The sequence below is a fragment of the Tinamus guttatus genome, unplaced genomic scaffold (assembly GCF_059628265.1).
Source record: "Tinamus guttatus ecotype Peru unplaced genomic scaffold, ASM5962826v1 Tinamus_guttatus_pri_ptg000004l, whole genome shotgun sequence".
Classification (NCBI taxonomy): Eukaryota; Metazoa; Chordata; class Aves; order Tinamiformes; family Tinamidae; genus Tinamus; species Tinamus guttatus.
The window spans coordinates 8,518,853-8,538,020 of NW_028288538.1; the positions used below are offsets into that span (position 1 = coordinate 8,518,853).

Consider the following 19,168-nt stretch of genomic DNA (forward strand, 5'->3'; position numbering starts at 1 on the left):
AAAAAGCCCTACTAAAATTAGGCTTCTGGAAGAAAATGCTTGTCTTGGCTGCCAACAGACACACTAGAACATACGGATCCTGCTCTAATGCTGTTCTGTCGCTTTGTTAGCCCCTGCAAAGTTTCCCTAAGCAAAACGTTTTTATATTTCAGGTTTTACTGTAGTAAATTATCAGTACTGTCTATATTCAATAATGTTGTTCCATGTTTATGATTTTCTCTGGATCATTGACATTCCCTGTACTAGAATATCATGAACTATACACTCTTGGAAACTGTTTTTACAAACTGTTATTCAGATATGATCACTTTTCCTCTTTTCAAACTGTTTTCAAAAACTGCATACAGAAACCTAAAAGTTTTACCTTAAGGTTTATAAATGCTAAAATTAGTGGCCATATTTTCCAAGCATATGCCACAGTTTCCAACTAGCAGGAGTTAATTTTCAGAAAACACTAAAACCTCAAATACTTTTAATATCCAATTCTTAAAGACTCAAAGTCACCCCACTGAAATCGGTGGGAAAAAGGCATCTATACACCAGTGCAAAGCTGGGCATTCCCCTTTTCCTTTTGGAAATAAGGCCTTTCTAAGATGATGCAGATGACTGCAAAGCACGAGTCATCCCAAAACTGGAATAGTATAGTTACAGTAAAGCAAGAAAACAAACCAGTAGTTTGACAGATATGGGATGCCTATTAATTTTCTCTCAGTTTGAAATAAAGACCAGAATATTTTGCTCTTATTCCTTTGGCAAGTTATAAGCACATATCAGGCAAAACCATTTACCATTCACTTAATTACTTTTGCTCCAAGTTTTTTTTTTTCTTTAATTCAGGTTGAAAATTGTACAAGCCAAATTAGAGAGAAACTTCAGTTTTATTTATATATATATATATATCTTAATTTTTATTTTATTTTCCACAGATGTTGGAATTTCTGCTTAAAACATTCTGGTCTCTCATTTTCAGGAAACATCATCCTGTAAAGAAAGGCTGCTTGAAATGCAAAATGGTTGTTTCCTGCACAGTAAAGCCACCTGTCAACGGACTCGCAGTAACTCAACCAGTGAGTTATATGGAAGAAAACGTCTTGTTTGCAACGCTTTGGGAGCAGCATACGGCACAGCACTTCACTGTGCCCCAATACTGCAAGAAACTGCACCCCTGGCCCAGACTTAGTCTGGGCTCCTCAGCTAGGAATTGCTGATACGTAATAGACGCTCACAAACTAGATGCTCACAATAACCTAAAATTGGGGCGTTTGTGCAGAGCTTCTACTTCATATTTTTAAAGATTGATTTGAAATAGGCCGGTGCTCTTAAGGTGGTTTGATTTTCACTAGAGGGAGGTTGATTTTTGCTATATAAAACATTAGTGGGAACTGAGTCCACAGAGGGGACTAAAAAGGTCATTCTCCTGTCTTCAAAGTGAGAAAAACGAGAAAATGGGCAAAATGTTATTGATAAATTGAGTAAGTTGGAAGTTGGAAAAGTAACTTGGCCACTCTCCCACTGCCTTGCAGGTGTGAACCCGTGCTGGAGAGGGGACGTGGACGGCGCGGTGCCACATGGAGCTGGGCCTCTCCGGGACCGGCAGCCATCAGCACTTGCCACCGCCAGGAAGTCGCTCTCCCAGCAGCTCGATTGCGCCGGAGGCCGCACCCCAGTAAGTGCCCTGGAAACCACCCCAAACACCAGGGAATTGGGCTCAGAGGAAGCTTCCCGAGCACCATTTGCGAGCCGAGCTTCCTGCCAAACCACCTTCCTCAGCGACCCCAAGGCTGCAGGCCAGCAAACCCCTTGTCCTCAGCCGCTTGCCCCTCCGGGACCTGAGTCAGAGTCACCTCTAACCAATGCTTGGCCACAGCAGGGATGGCTTCAGCCTGTGGCCAACAGACGCCTGGCTGTGGCCCATGCAAGGGTCTCCCCTCCCTCCCACAGCAAGGCCGAACATACCTCAACCAGCCGCCTCAGGCTGGGAGCGCAGGACCAGGCGAGCAGCACCATTTATGGCTGGAGCAGGTGGCCCCAGGCTCCAGCCGGCAGCAGTGGTCAGCTCCCAGACAGGAAAACAGACTCCAGCTCCTCTCTCAAGTCAGAGGCGCCCCTGTCCACGCTGGTCCCATGACACCGCTTCCCAACACCTCTTTGCCAGGCAGACATTTCGGCGCCCGCTTGCTGCAGCTCCGACTCCATGGCCTGGCCTAGGGCTGAGCAGCAAACTGAAGTGCAACCCAGCCTGGTAAAGCCCACGTGGTCCTGCCCCACTGTGCTCCCCTGCCACAAGGTCGCAGCCACCATGGTGCTCATGTGCTTCCCCATGGCAGAAGCTACCAGAAACGCTCCCTCACATAGAGGGGAGCAAGAGACACATGAAAAGTGAAGAGACACTTCTCATTCAAGAACAGAGGCATAAGCAGTCATCACCCCGATCCCACAAGAGCTGTAACGCACACCTGCCTCCCGCATACTCCCAATCCTATGTTGAACGAGTAAACTTGTTTTCACGCCAAAAAACAAGGCTCATGTTCGGGCATAGGCGGAAGCTGAGTTTCTGACCGGTGTTTCACATATTTCAACAGCCCTTAGTTTCACTTTCCTGAGTAAACAGCTGTGCTAGACTTGCTGGGACTTGTGACGAATGCTATTAAATCCCTTGACTCCGGCCCTGCTGAGCTGTGTACATAGTTAGCCTTAGATAATCACTTTTGTCATTTGACAAGGAAGGACCTTTGTCAGTACTTAGTTTAGTTTGCAGTACCTAATCCTGCAATGGTCAAAGAGGGGTTTTTCATTAGCATCTTATGAAAGGTTCATTAAAATGAGTCAGATCTCTGGGGCTGGAGATAAGTTAAAAGGAAAACACTTGCTTAGCAAGCCAAAAAAAAAAAGTGTGTTTTGCTATATAAAGAACTCCATGTCATGGCTTAACAGAGTTTATATTCTGAAGACCTTATGCAGGCACTAATTCACAGCTTTAGGCCAATACAGAGAAATGGCAATATATCCTTATATGGAGTTAGCTAGTGGCAAGACTGTGGAAGGAGAAGGAATTCTTTGGTTCTTTATTCAGTTCTTGGAAGTAAGGAACAGCTGTAATGACCCCAGCAGCCAAAAAGGGATTTTAGCATAGAGTACCTAGTGAGAGCACAAGCAAATACACCTTTCTACAGCATTGCACACTACTTCAAGGGCTGATACTGTCATTTCATGCTGGTTAAATCTAGTTTAGTCACTGCAGGGCAATTTCAGTGAGCAGAACTTGAGAGTTTGAGTCCTATGCATTTAAGACTACAAAATACAGACTAAAATTTCTTCAGACCACTGACTCCTGAATATATGGTGATGAAAATATATTTCAGCATGAAATGCCCAGATTACTCAGCATGGTCATTGGTTCCATGCAAATTGATCAACTGAAAAACAACTGACTTTGAAAATGAAAAGGCATTAAGTCTTTTCTTAAGAAAACAAACAACCCCCCCCCAACCCTTCAGTAACATCAATCATCAGTAAGAAAATTTGATGCAAACCAATTACACTACTCTGACTCCAAGAAAGTTTCCTTCTACTCTGAAATTATTATTATTTTTTTAATTTTCACAGGCTATATCAAGGTCATCCAGATCGCTAAGTACAGCACAGCTAATGCAGGCATCTTGTGGCTCACAGGCTTCTATGATCTCAAACATCGTACTGATGAAAGGACAAGGGAAGGTGAGGCTGGCTCTGCTGATTTACCATAAAGAGAATTTTATTTCATTTCCTGAATGCAAGCTGCAACGACATCAGGATAGGGAAATGGCTTTGGGTATTAAGGCTTTGCCAGGATTAATTTGTTAACCATCAGTAACTTAATCTTCTGAGGGGTATCTGTGAACCTGTAGACCAGGTTCTGATGGACATATCCACACCAGCTGAGCAACACCAGCACGAACATTCACTGCTCCTCTTATTGGCAGTTGAAGGCTTGAAATCATAGATGCCATCCATAGACATAAAGTAGATTTATGCATAAAATTAGTGTCATTGAAGACACTTAGAGGAAATTGAGATGCTGAAAGCTTAAATACATATCTTTTTGGACTTGTTAAAAAGGTTTTGCATTTTTTATAAATGACTACTTAAACTGTGAGCTTACTGTCAGAAGTCATTCCATGTAATGTGATAAAACACAGGATCATCATATATTGTCTGTATTTTGGGAGCATATAAGGATATCATGGGCATGCTACTTTTACTTTTCATCCAAAGGATGTTAAATGACTTCAGAGATATGTTTTAGTTTCACAATGTCCTTCTAAGATTGGTAAGGTGAGGGCAAAGCATGAGAAGTGTCTATCTGAACAGATCAGTTGGTGGTGCTTAAACTTGCAGCCTGCATTAACTCTGCATGGTAGAGGATAAGAGTTCCCCACCTCAAGACATCCGTGTGCCTGAGGTTAGCAGTAATATCAAGATCTTGTATAGTGATTCTATCAATCCCATTTATAGAAAGAAAATTAAGGAGAATAAAGAATAAATCAATCTCTCAAAAAAAGTTATTAGTTCAAGGGCAAATAAACATTCCTGTGGGTTTATAAAAACTGATTGATTGTAACCGAAGCAAAACCCAAATCCTGAGGGCATTAAGCTGACGTTTTTATTTGCCTTTACTACTGACACTTGGGGGTGGCTATGATACAATTCTGACAACTTGCACTGTCCATATGGTTATTGCAAAATAAACTGTGAATTTATTTATTATGACAACTGAACATTGAGTCTCATACATTGCTTTCTTCCCTAAACTAGGGTTTAGGCTTCAGCATTGTTGGGGGAAAAGACAGCATTTATGGGCCAATAGGCATTTATGTCAAAACCATCTTTCCTGGTGGAGCTGCTGCTGCTGATGGAAGGCTACAAGAAGGTGGGAAATCCTTCCTTCTTCCCTTCCTCCCTTTTCCCCACACCAAATCTTCAGAGAATGGGGGAGGGGGGGAAGGGGATTATCTAAGGGCAGATTAAATTGAAGATGAAATGAACCCAGTGTGATATTTATATCTGCATCCCTCATTACATTTGCAAGACTATATTTGAGTACTTGTGTCCATCACGCAACTTTCTGTGAACACAAAGGACTAATAGTAATGCACTGCAATTCTTCCTTCTAAAAACAGGTGATGAAATCCTGGAACTGAACGGAGAATCCATGCATGGATTAACACATTATGATGCTTTACAAAAATTCAAGGTTACGTATTCTTCTCCCAGCATAATTTCTGTCTTTACACACAATGTACATGTGAGCTCAGCTCATTCTTTCATTATCATTTGTTTCTTGCAGGCCAAGAAGGGTCTTCTCACACTTACAGTCAGGACAAGCTTTAGCCCTCCCCATTCTGCTTCCAGTTATCTATCGCCCCACTTGTGTCAGTCACTGAGCTCTAGTACATGTATAACCAAAGAAAATAGCTCTTTCAGTTCAGAGAGCACAACGTTCTCATTAAATGCTACAAAGCCCAATGACAGAGTCATAATGGAAGTTACCCTAAACAAAGGTAAGTGCTAAAATTAACTGAGCACTGAGCACTGACAAACAAGACGCTGATTCACAAAACACTGTTCATTTGCTCTCAAAATGTCTTTCTTTGCTAACTTGATTCTTTTCCTGAACTAAGGTTTTTTAATACACTAAATCAGATCTCAGTGCCTGCCAATGTTAACAACTAACTATCAACAGCAGGCTTTTGCATACCATCTGTCCACAAGAGCCAATCAATCCTTTCTTTTTTCCATTCACATACCCAACTGTCACATGAATATCCTTCACACGGTAAGATAAACCCCTTAGCAAAAGCCACCATTAAGCAGATCATACAATTTATATATATATATCATTAATTATTCAAATTGTTCATTTCATTCTGAAAATGGCTTAAAAAATAAGACACATATATCATTTGTTTTTCTTTCACCCCTTTTCCAACCATCATGCTTTTCTATTTATAAACAGCCACTGGCAGACTGAAATATACTTTGAAACATGGGACCATAAAAGCAACAAACAAAGCAAAGTCTCCGTGGGGTAACAGCATGACTTACCAAACACACTGTGTGTGACCAGACTGCCCAGTACAGAGTGGGTGAATTCACAGAAATCTGAAGCTGCAATATATAAAACAAGGAGGTTAGAGATGGTATCACAAATAACATTCAGGCATCACATTTCCTCCTTAATCTTTCTTTTTTCTATTGTCTCCTTGTAAAGTCACTTGAATTATACTGTGATGAAGGCATCTTTCAAAATAAACCTGCACTTGCAATGTATCTGCATGTATCTTGAAATGAATCCAACAAGCAATATTGTGTGCATGCTCTTTAGACATAAAAAGAAATAAAAAGGAAAAAATTAAAGAACAAAAAGCTGTGGGAGAAAAGAGCAGCTAATTTTGAATGTAAAAAAATCATAAACACAATCATTAACATAAACAATATTCTGGTTTGTATAATCCAAAGTTAATTAAATTGAGGATAATTTTAGAAAAGGACTCTCCAATTATTTGTTTTTTACCACTTCTTATGCCTCTTCTTTATCAATTCTTTCAGAGGCAGGTGTCGGTCTTGGAATCGGATTGTGCAGCATCCCATATTTCCAGTATATTTCAGGAATTTTTATTCATACCCTCTCACCAGGCTCTGTGGCACATATGGATGGAAGACTCAGGTAGGATGAGAGTGGATGTTTGTCAGGATATCTCACACTGGAAGTTTTCCAATGCTCAGATATGTTACAGCTTCGTATTTGACCTACTTGGGCAGGAGGTCCTAGGCCTTTCTGGAACAGTTAGATTTACAGCATATATGCTGTTCTGTGGGTTCGAGCATGTGGGTTAAATATTTGGGATATCTGGAATTTCCATTTACCTGGAAACCCAGGTAAATTATTGTCTCTTGCCTAGGCTGGGCTAGCTTTGGTGGTCTTAGACAAACATATAGCTTTCTTTCTATGGAAGATTTCAAAGTGAAAAAGGAGAACGTATCTGGAAACAAGTATGTGTTATATTCTGTTTTTTATGGGCACTAGCTTTCCTGATGCAAGTTCAAACCCAATCCCTTCTTGTCCAGAAGAAATACAGGCTTGCTGAATTTGCTTTAGCAGATGTTTAGAAATTCACCCGATAAGATTTATGACCAATTGGTAATGTTGGGCATGTTCAGGATTGAGCAGAACACAGCACTTCTAGTGAACCTTTTCTAATTTAACGTTGGATGCTGTGTAACCCACATCTCCTATTTGTACAAAATTTTTATGACATGAATGAATGCCTTCAGCAGGCCTCAATTTCTGTCGGTATTTGCAGTAGAGCAGAGAAGGGCAGTTTCAGTCTCCATGTGGGCCAAATTTGGATTTCATCTGGAAAGACTCAGTCTAGCAGAGGGCAGTGATTGATCTGGGTGATGGATGGCAACAAGAAATTTTGCGCTAACAAATTGTTAATATGTAGCAGAAATATCAGAAGACTCTGTCTGACCTTAAATAATGCTAGTAAACCATAAGCACATGAAAAGTGGTGCTAACTTGACAGTGAGGGAGGAAGACGTAGGTGGAAACAACAACTGAGCTGCATGCAGGAGAAAGATCATAGACCACAAGCTTTGCATTGCTCAGTATTTAGAGGGTTCAAAAGCTAAATGCAACAGGGCGGTAAGTCAAAGGAAACTTGATTCACATCTGCTCTTCCCATTTCATTTTGTGAAAAGGGCACAATGGGACATAATAATTTAATCTGCAATGACAGATACAGATTAACCAGAGGAATCTATTTCTTGCATACTTGCCTTTTTTTCACATGCATGAGACAAAGCTGGTGGAAAACATGCTTTGTTCATATCTTCCATTTTTTTAAATCTCTCTGTAGGTGTGGAGATGAAATAATTGAAATTAATGAATCATCAGTACAAAATATGACTCTTAATGAAGTTTATGCTGTGCTAAGCCATTGCAGTCCTGGTGCAGTACAGATTATTATTAGCAGACACCCAGAACCACAGGTAATACTCCATTTTCTTTCTGGTTTTGAATAAAGCACATGCTGATGAACCAATATTAAGAGAGGAGCAGATGCTAATCTAAAACAGGTGGAAAAATGTTAACAGAGAGCTGATAATGTCTTTATAAGCATTCCTGCAAGAATGTGAGACATGAATTAAGGTGCAAATGTGAGATATGCGTTATCTTACATATAATCATAAATGATTTGAAGATCACTGAGAACTTTCTATGCTGTGAATAAAAAACTACAGAAATAAAGTTTAAGGTGCAAAAAATATGTATCACAGCAAAATAAACCTTAGCCAAGAAAAAATTGTAATCAAAGGAGAATAATTTGAAAGAGGGAGCCTACGGCCTCAAGAAGAAACAAGTACTTATACACACTCTTCCATGATGTAATTAAAATTCAGATCTTGCCCAGCCAGTATTTGATACTAAATTAATATTGAAATATTTTATTCTTAGAAGATGCTTCTACAAAATGCTTCCTACAAGCACTCTGTAAATGATTAATAAGCTTGAATTGTGCAACAATTATAATAAAAATGTAGTTTTAAATTATCTTATTCTGGTAAGTTCAGACCTGTCCTTCTAATGAAATATTCAAATTCACACTTTGAAAGATCTCATTTTATTTAAACAACTTATATAAATGGCATATATTTCAGCTATACTTAAATATGTTCAAAGACAACGTGCACTTCTTTGCCTTTAAGCTTAACTGTTACATGATTTAACTAGATCTATTCATTTCAATTAGAGGGCTTGCACGAGCTAGAGATCTTTGCTGGAGGAATCTGGATTTAAATGTTATCACACAGCAGTCTCATGAGAGTATAATGACATGGTATTTCATAGGTGTCTGAGCAACAGCTAAAAGAAGCTGTGGCCCAAGCTGTGGAAAACAACAGATTTGGAAGGGAGAGGCACCAATGGAGTACGGAAGGTAAGGAAATACATGCATTCATTGAGACATTGCAATTTTGACTTGAAAATACATCTAAGATTAGTACATGTTGCGATAGAATCCTTGGTCAAGTGAACTGGAGCAAAAAAGAAGGAATAGGAAAGCTCATAGGACTGCAGACCTAACATGTCTCCTAAGATACATTACCATAGAGCGATAAGAAGAGACTCTATCTGATGGATCTTCAAAAAAAGATTTTAATGCAAACTTCCTCTTGCTCATACTTTCCAGTTCATAACCACTGCTCAGAGCTTTTCAGACAGCTGTGGGTAGCTGACAGGAGCATGATAGTACAGAACTGCAACATGCAGGTAATGTCCTGGGGGAAGAAAAAAAAAAAAGTTTGTTAGATCCCTTGGAAGGAAAGGTTTATACAGACGTGGTTAAAGCTATTTGCCCAGTTCAGCTGTGATATCCTAGCAAGGCCATATTTTGCAGTATGATACTGCTTTCAGCTTCCTTATTTCTTCTAAATGTTTATGGGTAATAGAACTGAACCATCATCAGCAAGCTGTAGGAAAAAAACGTTAATTTTTTTTTTTTTGATGTGATGCACTAATCATATCTATGCATCCATTGATGATGGTGATTAGTTGCAAATCCAATCAGCTGAATCTTAGAAGCAAGCACTTTATATTTATCTGAATTGATATTTTGAACATGTTCCTGATGCAGGTGTCAAAAAACTAGAGACAAGCTGGCATGGAAGACATCCATGTGAAAAGCATATTGAAAGGAATGCTGCTTATTGCAGCCGCCGGACACAGAAGATAATGACTCGCTCCAGCAGTGACAGCAGCTACAACCCTCGGTCATCTTGTAGTAATGGTGCTGCTTACCCGCTGCCTGACTTGAAGGCAAGGGTACATAGTATTGATGTGCCCATTACCAGACAACCCGGCCTGTTGCACTCATTTTCTGGAAACAACCTGGAGAACAATTCCCCACCTAGCCCTAGTCAAGGAGGTCGACTCCCACAAAACACTAAGAAATCAACAGAGATCCTTGTTAGGAAACCTAGATCATCAAAGCCAAAACCTCCACCAAGGAAGTATTTTAAGCAGGACTGTACAGGTAACGACCAGTGCAATGCAGACAGGAAAGAAAAGCTTGTTTCAGAACTGGCTCTATCACCTCCTGCAAATGTTCAGGTAAAGCAAAATCTGCAAAATGTCTTTTGTGGGGAAAGGGGAAGGAGGAGAAGAGCAGCTGTGTGATGGCAGGAAGAAAGATGAGGGGAAGAGAGAAGGAAAGTGTATATATGTATGAGAGGAGGAAGGTTCTTCTCTTCTGAAAATGGTGAGCATATCTTAGCGAGGCTTGTTTAGTTCTAAACATATGTCCAAACTAAAACTAATAAAGCAGAAAAGTGTCTCAAGGAAGTCTTTTGCCATATCTGTGTTCAAACCCCAAAGACTGCATCAGTAAGAATAAATCCTAGTCCCCCAGTGGCATTCCCAGTGAACATGGGCCACTGGTTCCAGGGTGGCTGGAACCGCAATGTGCCGTGGGCTGGGAGCAGAGGAGTTTGCATGATCTCAGTTGGCAGCCTGATATGGTTCATCCTGATCTCAAAGCTTACTGTGTCCAGCTGCTCAGGAACTACAGAAGAGTCATGTGAAACAGTTTGTTTCGCTAGTGCATTTCTGTTAAAATAGAAGGACTAGCATTATGAACAGCAGGTAATTTTGGCCTCAGATATCTTTACTGCAACAAAGAAGTATTAATAAACACTTTTAAATTGTCAGTGATCTGCTTTTTTTACTTGCTAAGGAGGTACAGTCTTTGAAAATTGAGTAAATATTTGTACAATTCTGAATTTCAGTTCCCTTTCCTATTTAAGATAGGATAGAAAGACACAGTGTATCACATTTGTATGATTGTGAGATCTGCATGTTGAAACAGGGCCGTGGTTTGCTTAAAAAAGGAACCTATTTCCCCTGAGTTTAGTAATATGCCAGTAGAAATGAGCAGCCCCTACTGCAGTGCAAACCAAAAGCGACTAAACTTTCAGTTTTAAAAGTGCACATCAAAATAAAACAATATAGCTCAGACTGAAGTCAAGGTATAACATTAACATCCACATTTCAGTTCAACACCTCATGTAAGGCAACAACTCCATCATCCTCTAAGAGGAGGACAGTAGAAATGCTCAACAGATACTAGGAAATCACCAAGGAACTAATAACTTACTGAATTTTCACTGAACACAACTAAATCTCTCACAGCCCTCAGTTACTCTAAAGTGTTATTCTTTCTCTTTATCATTAAAAGCAATAAACTATAAGATAAGAAGTCAAGGTCTGTTAATGAAGAGAACGTCCTCTAACGTTAATACTCTTCAGGACAGTAGCTGTTTTAAGTGCCCATGAGAGATTGTTTCTTTCCAGAATATTTTGAAAATCATAGATGAAACCTTGACTCCTATTCAATATTTCTTTTCAGAGAAAAAGAAAAAACAAAATGGCAAAAAGATGTTTTTCATATAATGGGGTTTGCATAATTACATTCTGACACACTTCTATTTCCTGTTTGTTCAGCAGGAAGTTGGAGAACCAATGCAAGAGGGACAAAAAACTGTTATAACCCACAGTGTCTTTACCACTTCTCCTACAGCAGATGATACTGAACACGTAGCTGCTGTTGCAGGGGACAGAGATCAGGAAAGAAAACCAAACCTAGGTATGTTTTATTCCATAAATTTTAATTTGATGTTTCCAGATGAACCTAACATTTATTTTGGATTCCAAAGCGAGTTTCAGAATGACTTCATCTTCAGCTTTAAATACAGACTGCAGCCATCTGTAAACTCCTGGGTGAATAGATGAAATTTTAAAATATTATTTACAGTGATCAGTTTTTGAAAAAGGGAAAACTACATCAAAATATGTACAGCAGATGATTATTGTTAAAAAGTAAAACTTGATACGTATAGCATTGCTGTGTGTTTTTGGATGACAATTTTCTTATACCAAAACTTACTTTTTAGTTTTAGTTTAAGTTGAGACTTATCTTTAGCATTTCTAAAAAATGTATTCGATGCATATTTTTGCTAGAAACAACATTTCAATTTTGGCTATTTTAAGAGCTGCAACCTGTATCAGGACTTCAACATCAGAATAATTCGAGTTATCTTCATATGTTACAGGTCCTTTTAGAAGGGTGATTCTGTACCTAAGCACAGACAAGTTTTGATTTTCAGCAAATTCTAGTGTCAGGAAACAGATTTAGATATGTGAATTTTTTTAAAAAGTATAACTTTCCAGAAAATTAGAATTGTTAGAGACTTGAATGAAATTCAAATTTAGTGAAGTAATAACATAGCTAACGAATGGATAGGGAGAATCAGAAGGAGTCTTATTAATAGTCAATGCTTTTCTAATACAGGGAATCCTCTTTCATCAATACAACGGCCTATACTCAAAAGACAAGCACGAGTAGATTACAGTCTTGATACAACAACAGAAGACCCTTGGGTTAGAATTTCTGACTGCATCAAAAGCTTATTTAGTCCCACCATGAGTGAAGACAATGGACACATAGATCTGCAACCTGGCATCAACACAAATGAAGCAAATCATGCTCAAAGCTGCTCAGAGGCAATTCTGCAGAAATCAGAGTCAGAACTAGTCAGTTCAAAAGGACCAAAATCAGATGTAAATGATGCTGTGAAAAAGGGTCCTCCGGTTGCTCCCAAGCCAGCCTGGTTTCGCCAAAGTCTGAAAGGACTGAGGAAAGCAAGTTCAGATCAAAAATCCCAAGTAGACCAAAGTTGTACTGACCTCCAGAGTATGTCCAGCAAAGAACTGCACTCCAGCTTATCCCGTGTCTCTTCTAGGGGATCATCGATAAAACAAAGAATAAGCTCATTTGAATCCTTGAGTGCTCCTCAGTCGCCTGAAAAAGTTCACCGAAGGATCAGCCCCAAACCATCCCTTCAAAAGGAACACTCTCCCAATGCAAAAGGGTGGGGAGAGGCTCCAACCCAATTAACCCAAAACTCTTTCCAATGCTCTGAAAATAGCCAACAGCAGGCGAAGTCACCAGTGGACCTGGAGACAAAGAGCCTAGAGAGATCTCCCCCTTCCAAGGAGGCTCCAGCTAGTGCAGCTAGCTCAGAGAAAAGCATCAATTCCAACTCTGAAAATTCACTGGGTCTCCTAACTGCAGAAGCCACGGCACCTTCCCGTCTGGTATCAGCAACCAAAGCTCAGAGCCTAAGATCACGAAGCTTCCCACTTACTGCTACCCAGTCTTGTGAGATCATGAAGACATACGATGAAAAATACAGCAAAATCTACTCCATCAGTAGCCAGGTGTCATCGGCTCTAATGAAGTCCTTGCTTTGCCTTCCTCAGTCACCAGTCCCTGCTGGAAACAATGCCTGGGAAGCTCTGGATACCTTGTCTCAGTCCTCTGTGGAAGAGGATGGGACTTCTCTCTCACCCATGAGTGAGACTCATCAGTTGGATACTGGATTTTCTCTAAAGTAAGGCACCATATTTAAAATTAGACCAACAGACCTGTGTTGGGGAATCTGTGCTGGTTAGCTTATAAAGTAGCATTCTAGACAGAGCACAAGATAGTAAAGCACAGACAGAGGTAGAAACTTTTTAGAGTGCAAAGGATGAATGACTCACATTTATTTTTATGTGTTTGTGTGTATATTTACAAGTTTCCTCCTAGTTAAGGACAAATATCTCCAGGATGTCTATAATTAAGAGGCAGGACTGAAAAAAAACAGACCTCACTGCTGCTAAAGATCGGTTCACATTTGCTGGCGAGGAAGCTGAGGAATTTTAATGCATTACTTCAAGATTATGTGAAAAGCTGCTGCTTTAAAACTACACAGTGCCCAGATAAACTAGCTGTAACTAGTCACTGTAATGAGGTGAATTAAATAGCCAGCTACTTCTACCTTTTAAAATTAGTGCCACCAACTTGCCAGTCTTTCTGGATGAGTTGTGCAATTACACCGAGTATCAATTGCAGTAATTATATTTTTGATATGGAGAAGCAAACCTGGCACTAGTAAGTGCAGGTGATATTCTAATAACTTTTGCCAGAAGGTTACAGGCTGGAACAGCTAAGAGATTTAAGTGGTATTCAAAGTAAACACTGGATTTTGGGTGTCCATCTGAATCTTATAACTGCATCACCTGAATAGCATTTTCTGGAACCAATTAATTTTTTTTTTTTTGAAAATTGCCTTTCTTAGAAAATGGAATACTTGCACACACATCTGTGGTTTTTTTCCTCCCTTACAGAAAAAGGCCCCAAACCACAACCTCTTTATGTATTTCCAAACACATATGCAAAGGAGAGATTAAAAAAAAAATTAACAAAGACATGGGTTTCTTTTAAGCCTGTTTCAGCCTGGAGCCAAAAGATGATTGCTGTTCTTTTATGTGGTGAATTCTACTTTTCTGTTGTACTTAAATGCTTAATTTATACAAACATATATACGTTGTTTTATATATATGTTCTGTCATAACTTAGTGTTTTTTCTTTAATCTTTTCTCAATGGCACAGCCTCTCTGAGCTGAGAGAATACACCGTGAGCTTAGCAGACAATGAGAAAGAGGAAGAGAAACAGGAACACGGCTCACCTCAGGCTTCCGGTGCAGCTGGGCAGTCTGTCATCTCTCTCCTTTCTCCTGAAGAGTTAGCAAAGCTTATAGAGGAAGTCAAATCTCTAGATGAGGCAACCTTAAAGGTAAATCTGCATTTCCTTGCAGGGACCTGCTCAGTTGACACATCTAGTTAATCTGAGCAGTATGACATTATTGTTAATAAAATAATCATAGCTATGCGTATCAGGAATAATGTTCAACTGTTTTGATCAGAAATTTCAAAAAAACAGTCTGCAAAAATAGTTAAGCGAGACATTTTACTAATGGGGATGCAGCAGGCATGGTCAGAATACACAAAAGTAAGCACTAATATTGTGGAGCCCTTCCTTTCTATTTGGGTTCACAGTCTGAGATACATGACACCTGATCTAGGAGATACTGAACATCCTTTAGTCTTATTGGAGTCATGTAAAATTGTGGTAATGCTCAGAATAAGACAAAATAAAAGCTAAATTTGTTCCTTCCAAAACAGCAGAGATTTTTTTTAAGACAGTCCATGTTAAAGAAAAAGCAGGTAACAGCAAAAACTGCATTGAAAATACAGTCTTCTGCTGGCAGCTCTACGCTTGCTGTGCTAGGTGCTGTAAGCTGCTCAAAAGCAGCATGACATAATATAATAAGAAGCCTAAATTAATATATTTTGTTTTTTAGCTAACTGCAGTAACATGGTTCCTAGGTTAGTCCTGGTTTGCACCTGTCCTGTGTGGAGCTTGGGTAGTGAATTCATATCTGCCTTTCAGAAGACCAGGTAGACATATTCTCATGTCCTAGACATATTCTCACTGACTATATCAAATCTGGCCAAAAAAAGCACTTGAGTCTGGCATAAACAGAATATTAGACTCTATTTCCTTAAGAACTTCCTGGTATATTACCAGGAACCAAAAAGCAGTTCGAAAAGCAGAACTAACGTCAGCCAAGTTTTGTACTGATACATGCTGATACTGGTCAACATCCCACATGGGTATTTTGAGACCTAATTAGCAGTAAACTGCTGTGCTGGATACAATGGGGACATTAGCCTCTCTCATACCCAGTCCTCCGTTTTCATGAAATTGTCAGGATAGCCTCTTAGAGCTGCTATCCGCTGCCTGGTTGCAGCTGGCCACTGGATTAAATGGTGGAAGGAAACAGGACACAATATCAATGGATGCAACTACACCAGCACACATCCTGAACAGGACTGTGAAAAGTGGTCAAGAAAGCCATGTTTCTGTAAGGAACTAAACTAAATAGGAGTTCTTTCCATAAACACACTCATCATGTGTGGGATAAAGTAAAAACCAGCTCACTCCACCTGGGGCTATTACTAGAATACTGAAAAATAAAACTCTGACTTAAAAGCAATTTTTAAGCCATGAGTTGACGAAAAGAAAGCTTTCCCCCCTTTTCAGTAAAAAGTCCCTCTACATAAGCCATCAATATTTTTCTTCTACAGTATATAGTATTTAAAGTCTTTAATGTAAAACCCATATAACTCACTAAAAAGAATGCTTTTAGAGGCAGATTAAATAGTTTATAAAATAGTAAATTGATATGCAAATATTTTATCAGCAAATAAATACCAAATATATGTCAATTATCTAAACTTTGCTTATGCCCCTAAGCCACATTACAAAATGTACAGTAGACAAAAAGAACACCTGCTGATTTTCCTGTCATCTTGAGATATGTTAAGATGTTCTTGACATTATTGCCTTCTCTGCCAAGGAATTTGATGACATTCACGTTACAATTCTGCATAAAGAAGAGGACACTGGGCTTGGATTCAGCCTGGCAGGAGGAATTGATCTAGAAAACAAAGTGGTAACAGTAAGTAGCATCTTTCTCAAAAAATACTCCTAAAATGAATACTATCTAAAAACATATAAATTAATAGCCTTCTACTGCAGGGGCTGACTTTCAGCATAATGAAATTAGGCCAGTTCTCCCTAAACAGCTGCTAAAGTCAAGGCCAAACAGCCCACACACTGCAACATTTGGAAGCACTGGCCTTCTTGTCCCTATGCTTTAGGAGGGCCCATGGGGAGAGCCAGGACTGCTGGGAGGAATAAAGGGAATATATGAGCACATAGCAGCTGAAAACTAGAGACAAGCATCACATAATCCCCCCTCAGCTGGCAGAGCACAGAGAGGATGAAGAGTAGCAGAGGCAAAGTGCTTCCCACAGCAGCAGGGCCTTGGCCATCTGACCTTGGGGCTGGACACATCATTTAGCACTTGGAAACTGCTGGAGGAGGGTTGTACCCAGGAGAACTTTTCTGCACAACGTTATTCAGCCCTCAGCTCTGGAATGTGCTAGAAGCAATTTCTGCCTGGCAAAACCGGAATGATTTAGTAATTTGTCTTTTTTCCTCCTGTGTGTGTGTGCGTGTGTGTGTATGTGTGTGTGTGTGATGACTGGGGTCTTTGACAGGTTCACAAAGTGTTTCCTAATGGACTAGCATCTCAGGAAGGAACTATTCAGAAAGGAGATGAAGTATTATCCATTAATGGAAAGTCTCTGAAAGGTGCCACTCACAGCGATGCCTCAGCAATCATGCGACAGGCCCGGCAGCCCAGGCAAGCTGTTGTCGTCACTAGAAAAGCTAAAGATGGAGAGAAAAGTCTTAATGTTTCAATAGATTCTAGTACATCTTCAGTAGCAAGTGATGTCTCACAAGAGTCTGGTGAGTATGTGCAGCATAACCCTGCAGCCACCATCCACTAAGCGTTTACTTGGCACCGCAAATTCTGGCTGTCTTGAAGAACAGCTCAGTGTTGGCCAGCTAAACCCCAGAGCCATGATTAAAGACAGTACAGTTCACAGAGCACTCCTGGGATAGATACTTGGAAGGACTGTGCTGGAGAGGAAAAAAACTACTGGATTTTTAAAATAAACCTTCTAGAAAAAAAAGAAGTTTCTTCAGTATGCAGTTCTGAAGACATACAAAGATTAGCAGATATACTAAAACTATTAAAAGTATGTTGACAATTCAATGAACAGTGATTATTCTATTAGTTTCTACTTTACAATACGATTTCTTTGTAGAAGAGAATTTCAAAGCATAATCTGGAAATCTGCAGCCTTATTTACATATTGCAAGTGAATACTAGTAGCTTTGTTGTTAATAACAGTCTCAAAATTAATACCAAGTCACATGTTTACCCTAAATTTTGTTCACTCAACAGATTTTTCCAGTTCTAGTAAATGTTACCAACTTTGCTTTTTATCTTTCCATTCTGCTGTGAGTTCAAAACACAACTTGCTCTCTCCAATTTCCCAGGCGGCCTTACAGCGACAAAAAGAAAAATTAAAAGCTATTATTTCCTCTTCCATTTGGCAAGTTTTGGTGCCTTTGTAAACAAAACAAACAGAAATGGATTCTTTAGAACAGATCTTATTGGCTATTCACACTATACGTTTCCCATCTGCTAATTTCCCATTTATTTCCAGCAACTGAAAATACAATCTGCACTGTAACTCTAGAAAAAACACCTGCTGGTTTGGGATTCAGTTTGGAAGGAGGGAAGGGCTCTATTCATGGCGATAAACCCATTGTCATCAACAGGATATTTAAAGGTAAACACATTTAACTGTATGTATGCAGGTCCTTAGCTGAGACAAACTTGTACACGTCATGACTGATTGCCGATTTATACTCACAGAAACACTTTAAAAAAAAAAAAAAATACAGCATTACCCATTTCAGTCCAATGTGACTGATTTGCTGCTCTCTCTACTAAGACCAGGTGGTTAAAATCAAACATGCTGATCCTCTTTAATGAGTGAAATATTTGTTAAAGTGTCCTCCAAACAAAAAAAATAAAGGAAGTTAATTTTCTTTCTTCAGGGATTTCATCAGAACAAAACAGCCCTGTTCAGCCTGGTGATGAGCTATTACAAGTGCACACAACTGCTATGCAAGGACTCACCCGTTTTGAAGCATGGAATATAATCAAGGCATTACCCGATGGGCCCATCACAGCTATCATCAAGAGGAAGAATCTGAGCTCTGTTACCATCAAGTCATCCAAAACTTTGTAAGTAGAGGAATTGGACTACCACCAATATTACAAACAAACAAAAGTTTCATTACTGAAAGCCATTTGGCCAATATGGGAAGATATTGTGAAAGCACGTATGAAAAATACATGTGATCTTACTGCCAGTTACAGCTGTTTTTGCAATTCCAGAAGAAGCCGTTTGGGATAAAATGAAAAAATATGTACAAAATGCTCATGAGTCTTACTTCAACATTCAGAAACAGATGTTACAAAGTGTAAAATAATGCAATAATGACTTTATTAATAATATACTGCTTGTAAAATGTGTGACAGCTATGGTACTGTCCTATTTTAACCATTAACTTAAGAAAATAAGAAACACACCCCGAGGTAAGTGTTCAGCCCTGTTCTAGTAGTTTTGCTCCTTAACCTATGCATGTAGGAGGAGGCAATCTGTCTACAACCCTATAAGTAAACATGCTACAGTACCAAAAATAATTTAAAGGATGTGTAATGGACAGAGAAATGGGGATGCAAGCCAAAAGT

The 19,168-nt window shown here is 39.4% G+C and overlaps 1 protein-coding gene across 4 annotated transcripts in view; it reads left to right on the forward strand.

Moving 5' to 3' along the window:
* The window catches only part of IL16 (interleukin 16), a 33,722-nt gene extending 14,791 nt beyond the window's left edge, over positions 1-18,931 (forward strand). The window contains exons 5-21 of one of the 4 annotated variants that reach the window (XM_088539820.1): positions 971-1,067; positions 1,524-1,666; positions 3,607-3,717; positions 4,795-4,909; positions 5,160-5,233; positions 5,327-5,540; positions 6,589-6,706; positions 7,902-8,034; positions 8,894-8,981; positions 9,678-10,153; positions 11,543-11,684; positions 12,390-13,491; positions 14,535-14,718; positions 16,346-16,447; positions 17,052-17,304; positions 18,072-18,197; positions 18,469-18,931. In XM_088539820.1, the coding sequence (XP_088395946.1) occupies positions 971-1,067; positions 1,524-1,666; positions 3,607-3,717; positions 4,795-4,909; positions 5,160-5,233; positions 5,327-5,540; positions 6,589-6,706; positions 7,902-8,034; positions 8,894-8,981; positions 9,678-10,153; positions 11,543-11,684; positions 12,390-13,491; positions 14,535-14,718; positions 16,346-16,447; positions 17,052-17,304; positions 18,072-18,197; positions 18,469-18,662 (3,672 nt within the window). In that variant the 3' untranslated portion in view covers positions 18,663-18,931. Of the gene's footprint in view, positions 1-970; positions 1,068-1,520; positions 1,667-3,606; positions 3,718-4,794; positions 4,910-5,159; positions 5,541-6,588; positions 6,707-7,901; positions 8,035-8,893; positions 8,982-9,677; positions 10,154-11,542; positions 11,685-12,389; positions 13,492-14,534; positions 14,719-16,345; positions 16,448-17,051; positions 17,305-18,071; positions 18,198-18,468 lie in introns of all 4 variants that reach the window. The other 3 variants (XM_088539827.1, XM_088539834.1, XM_088539814.1) reach the window with 3 other exon arrangements.
* The last annotated feature ends 237 nt before the right edge of the window (positions 18,932-19,168 follow it).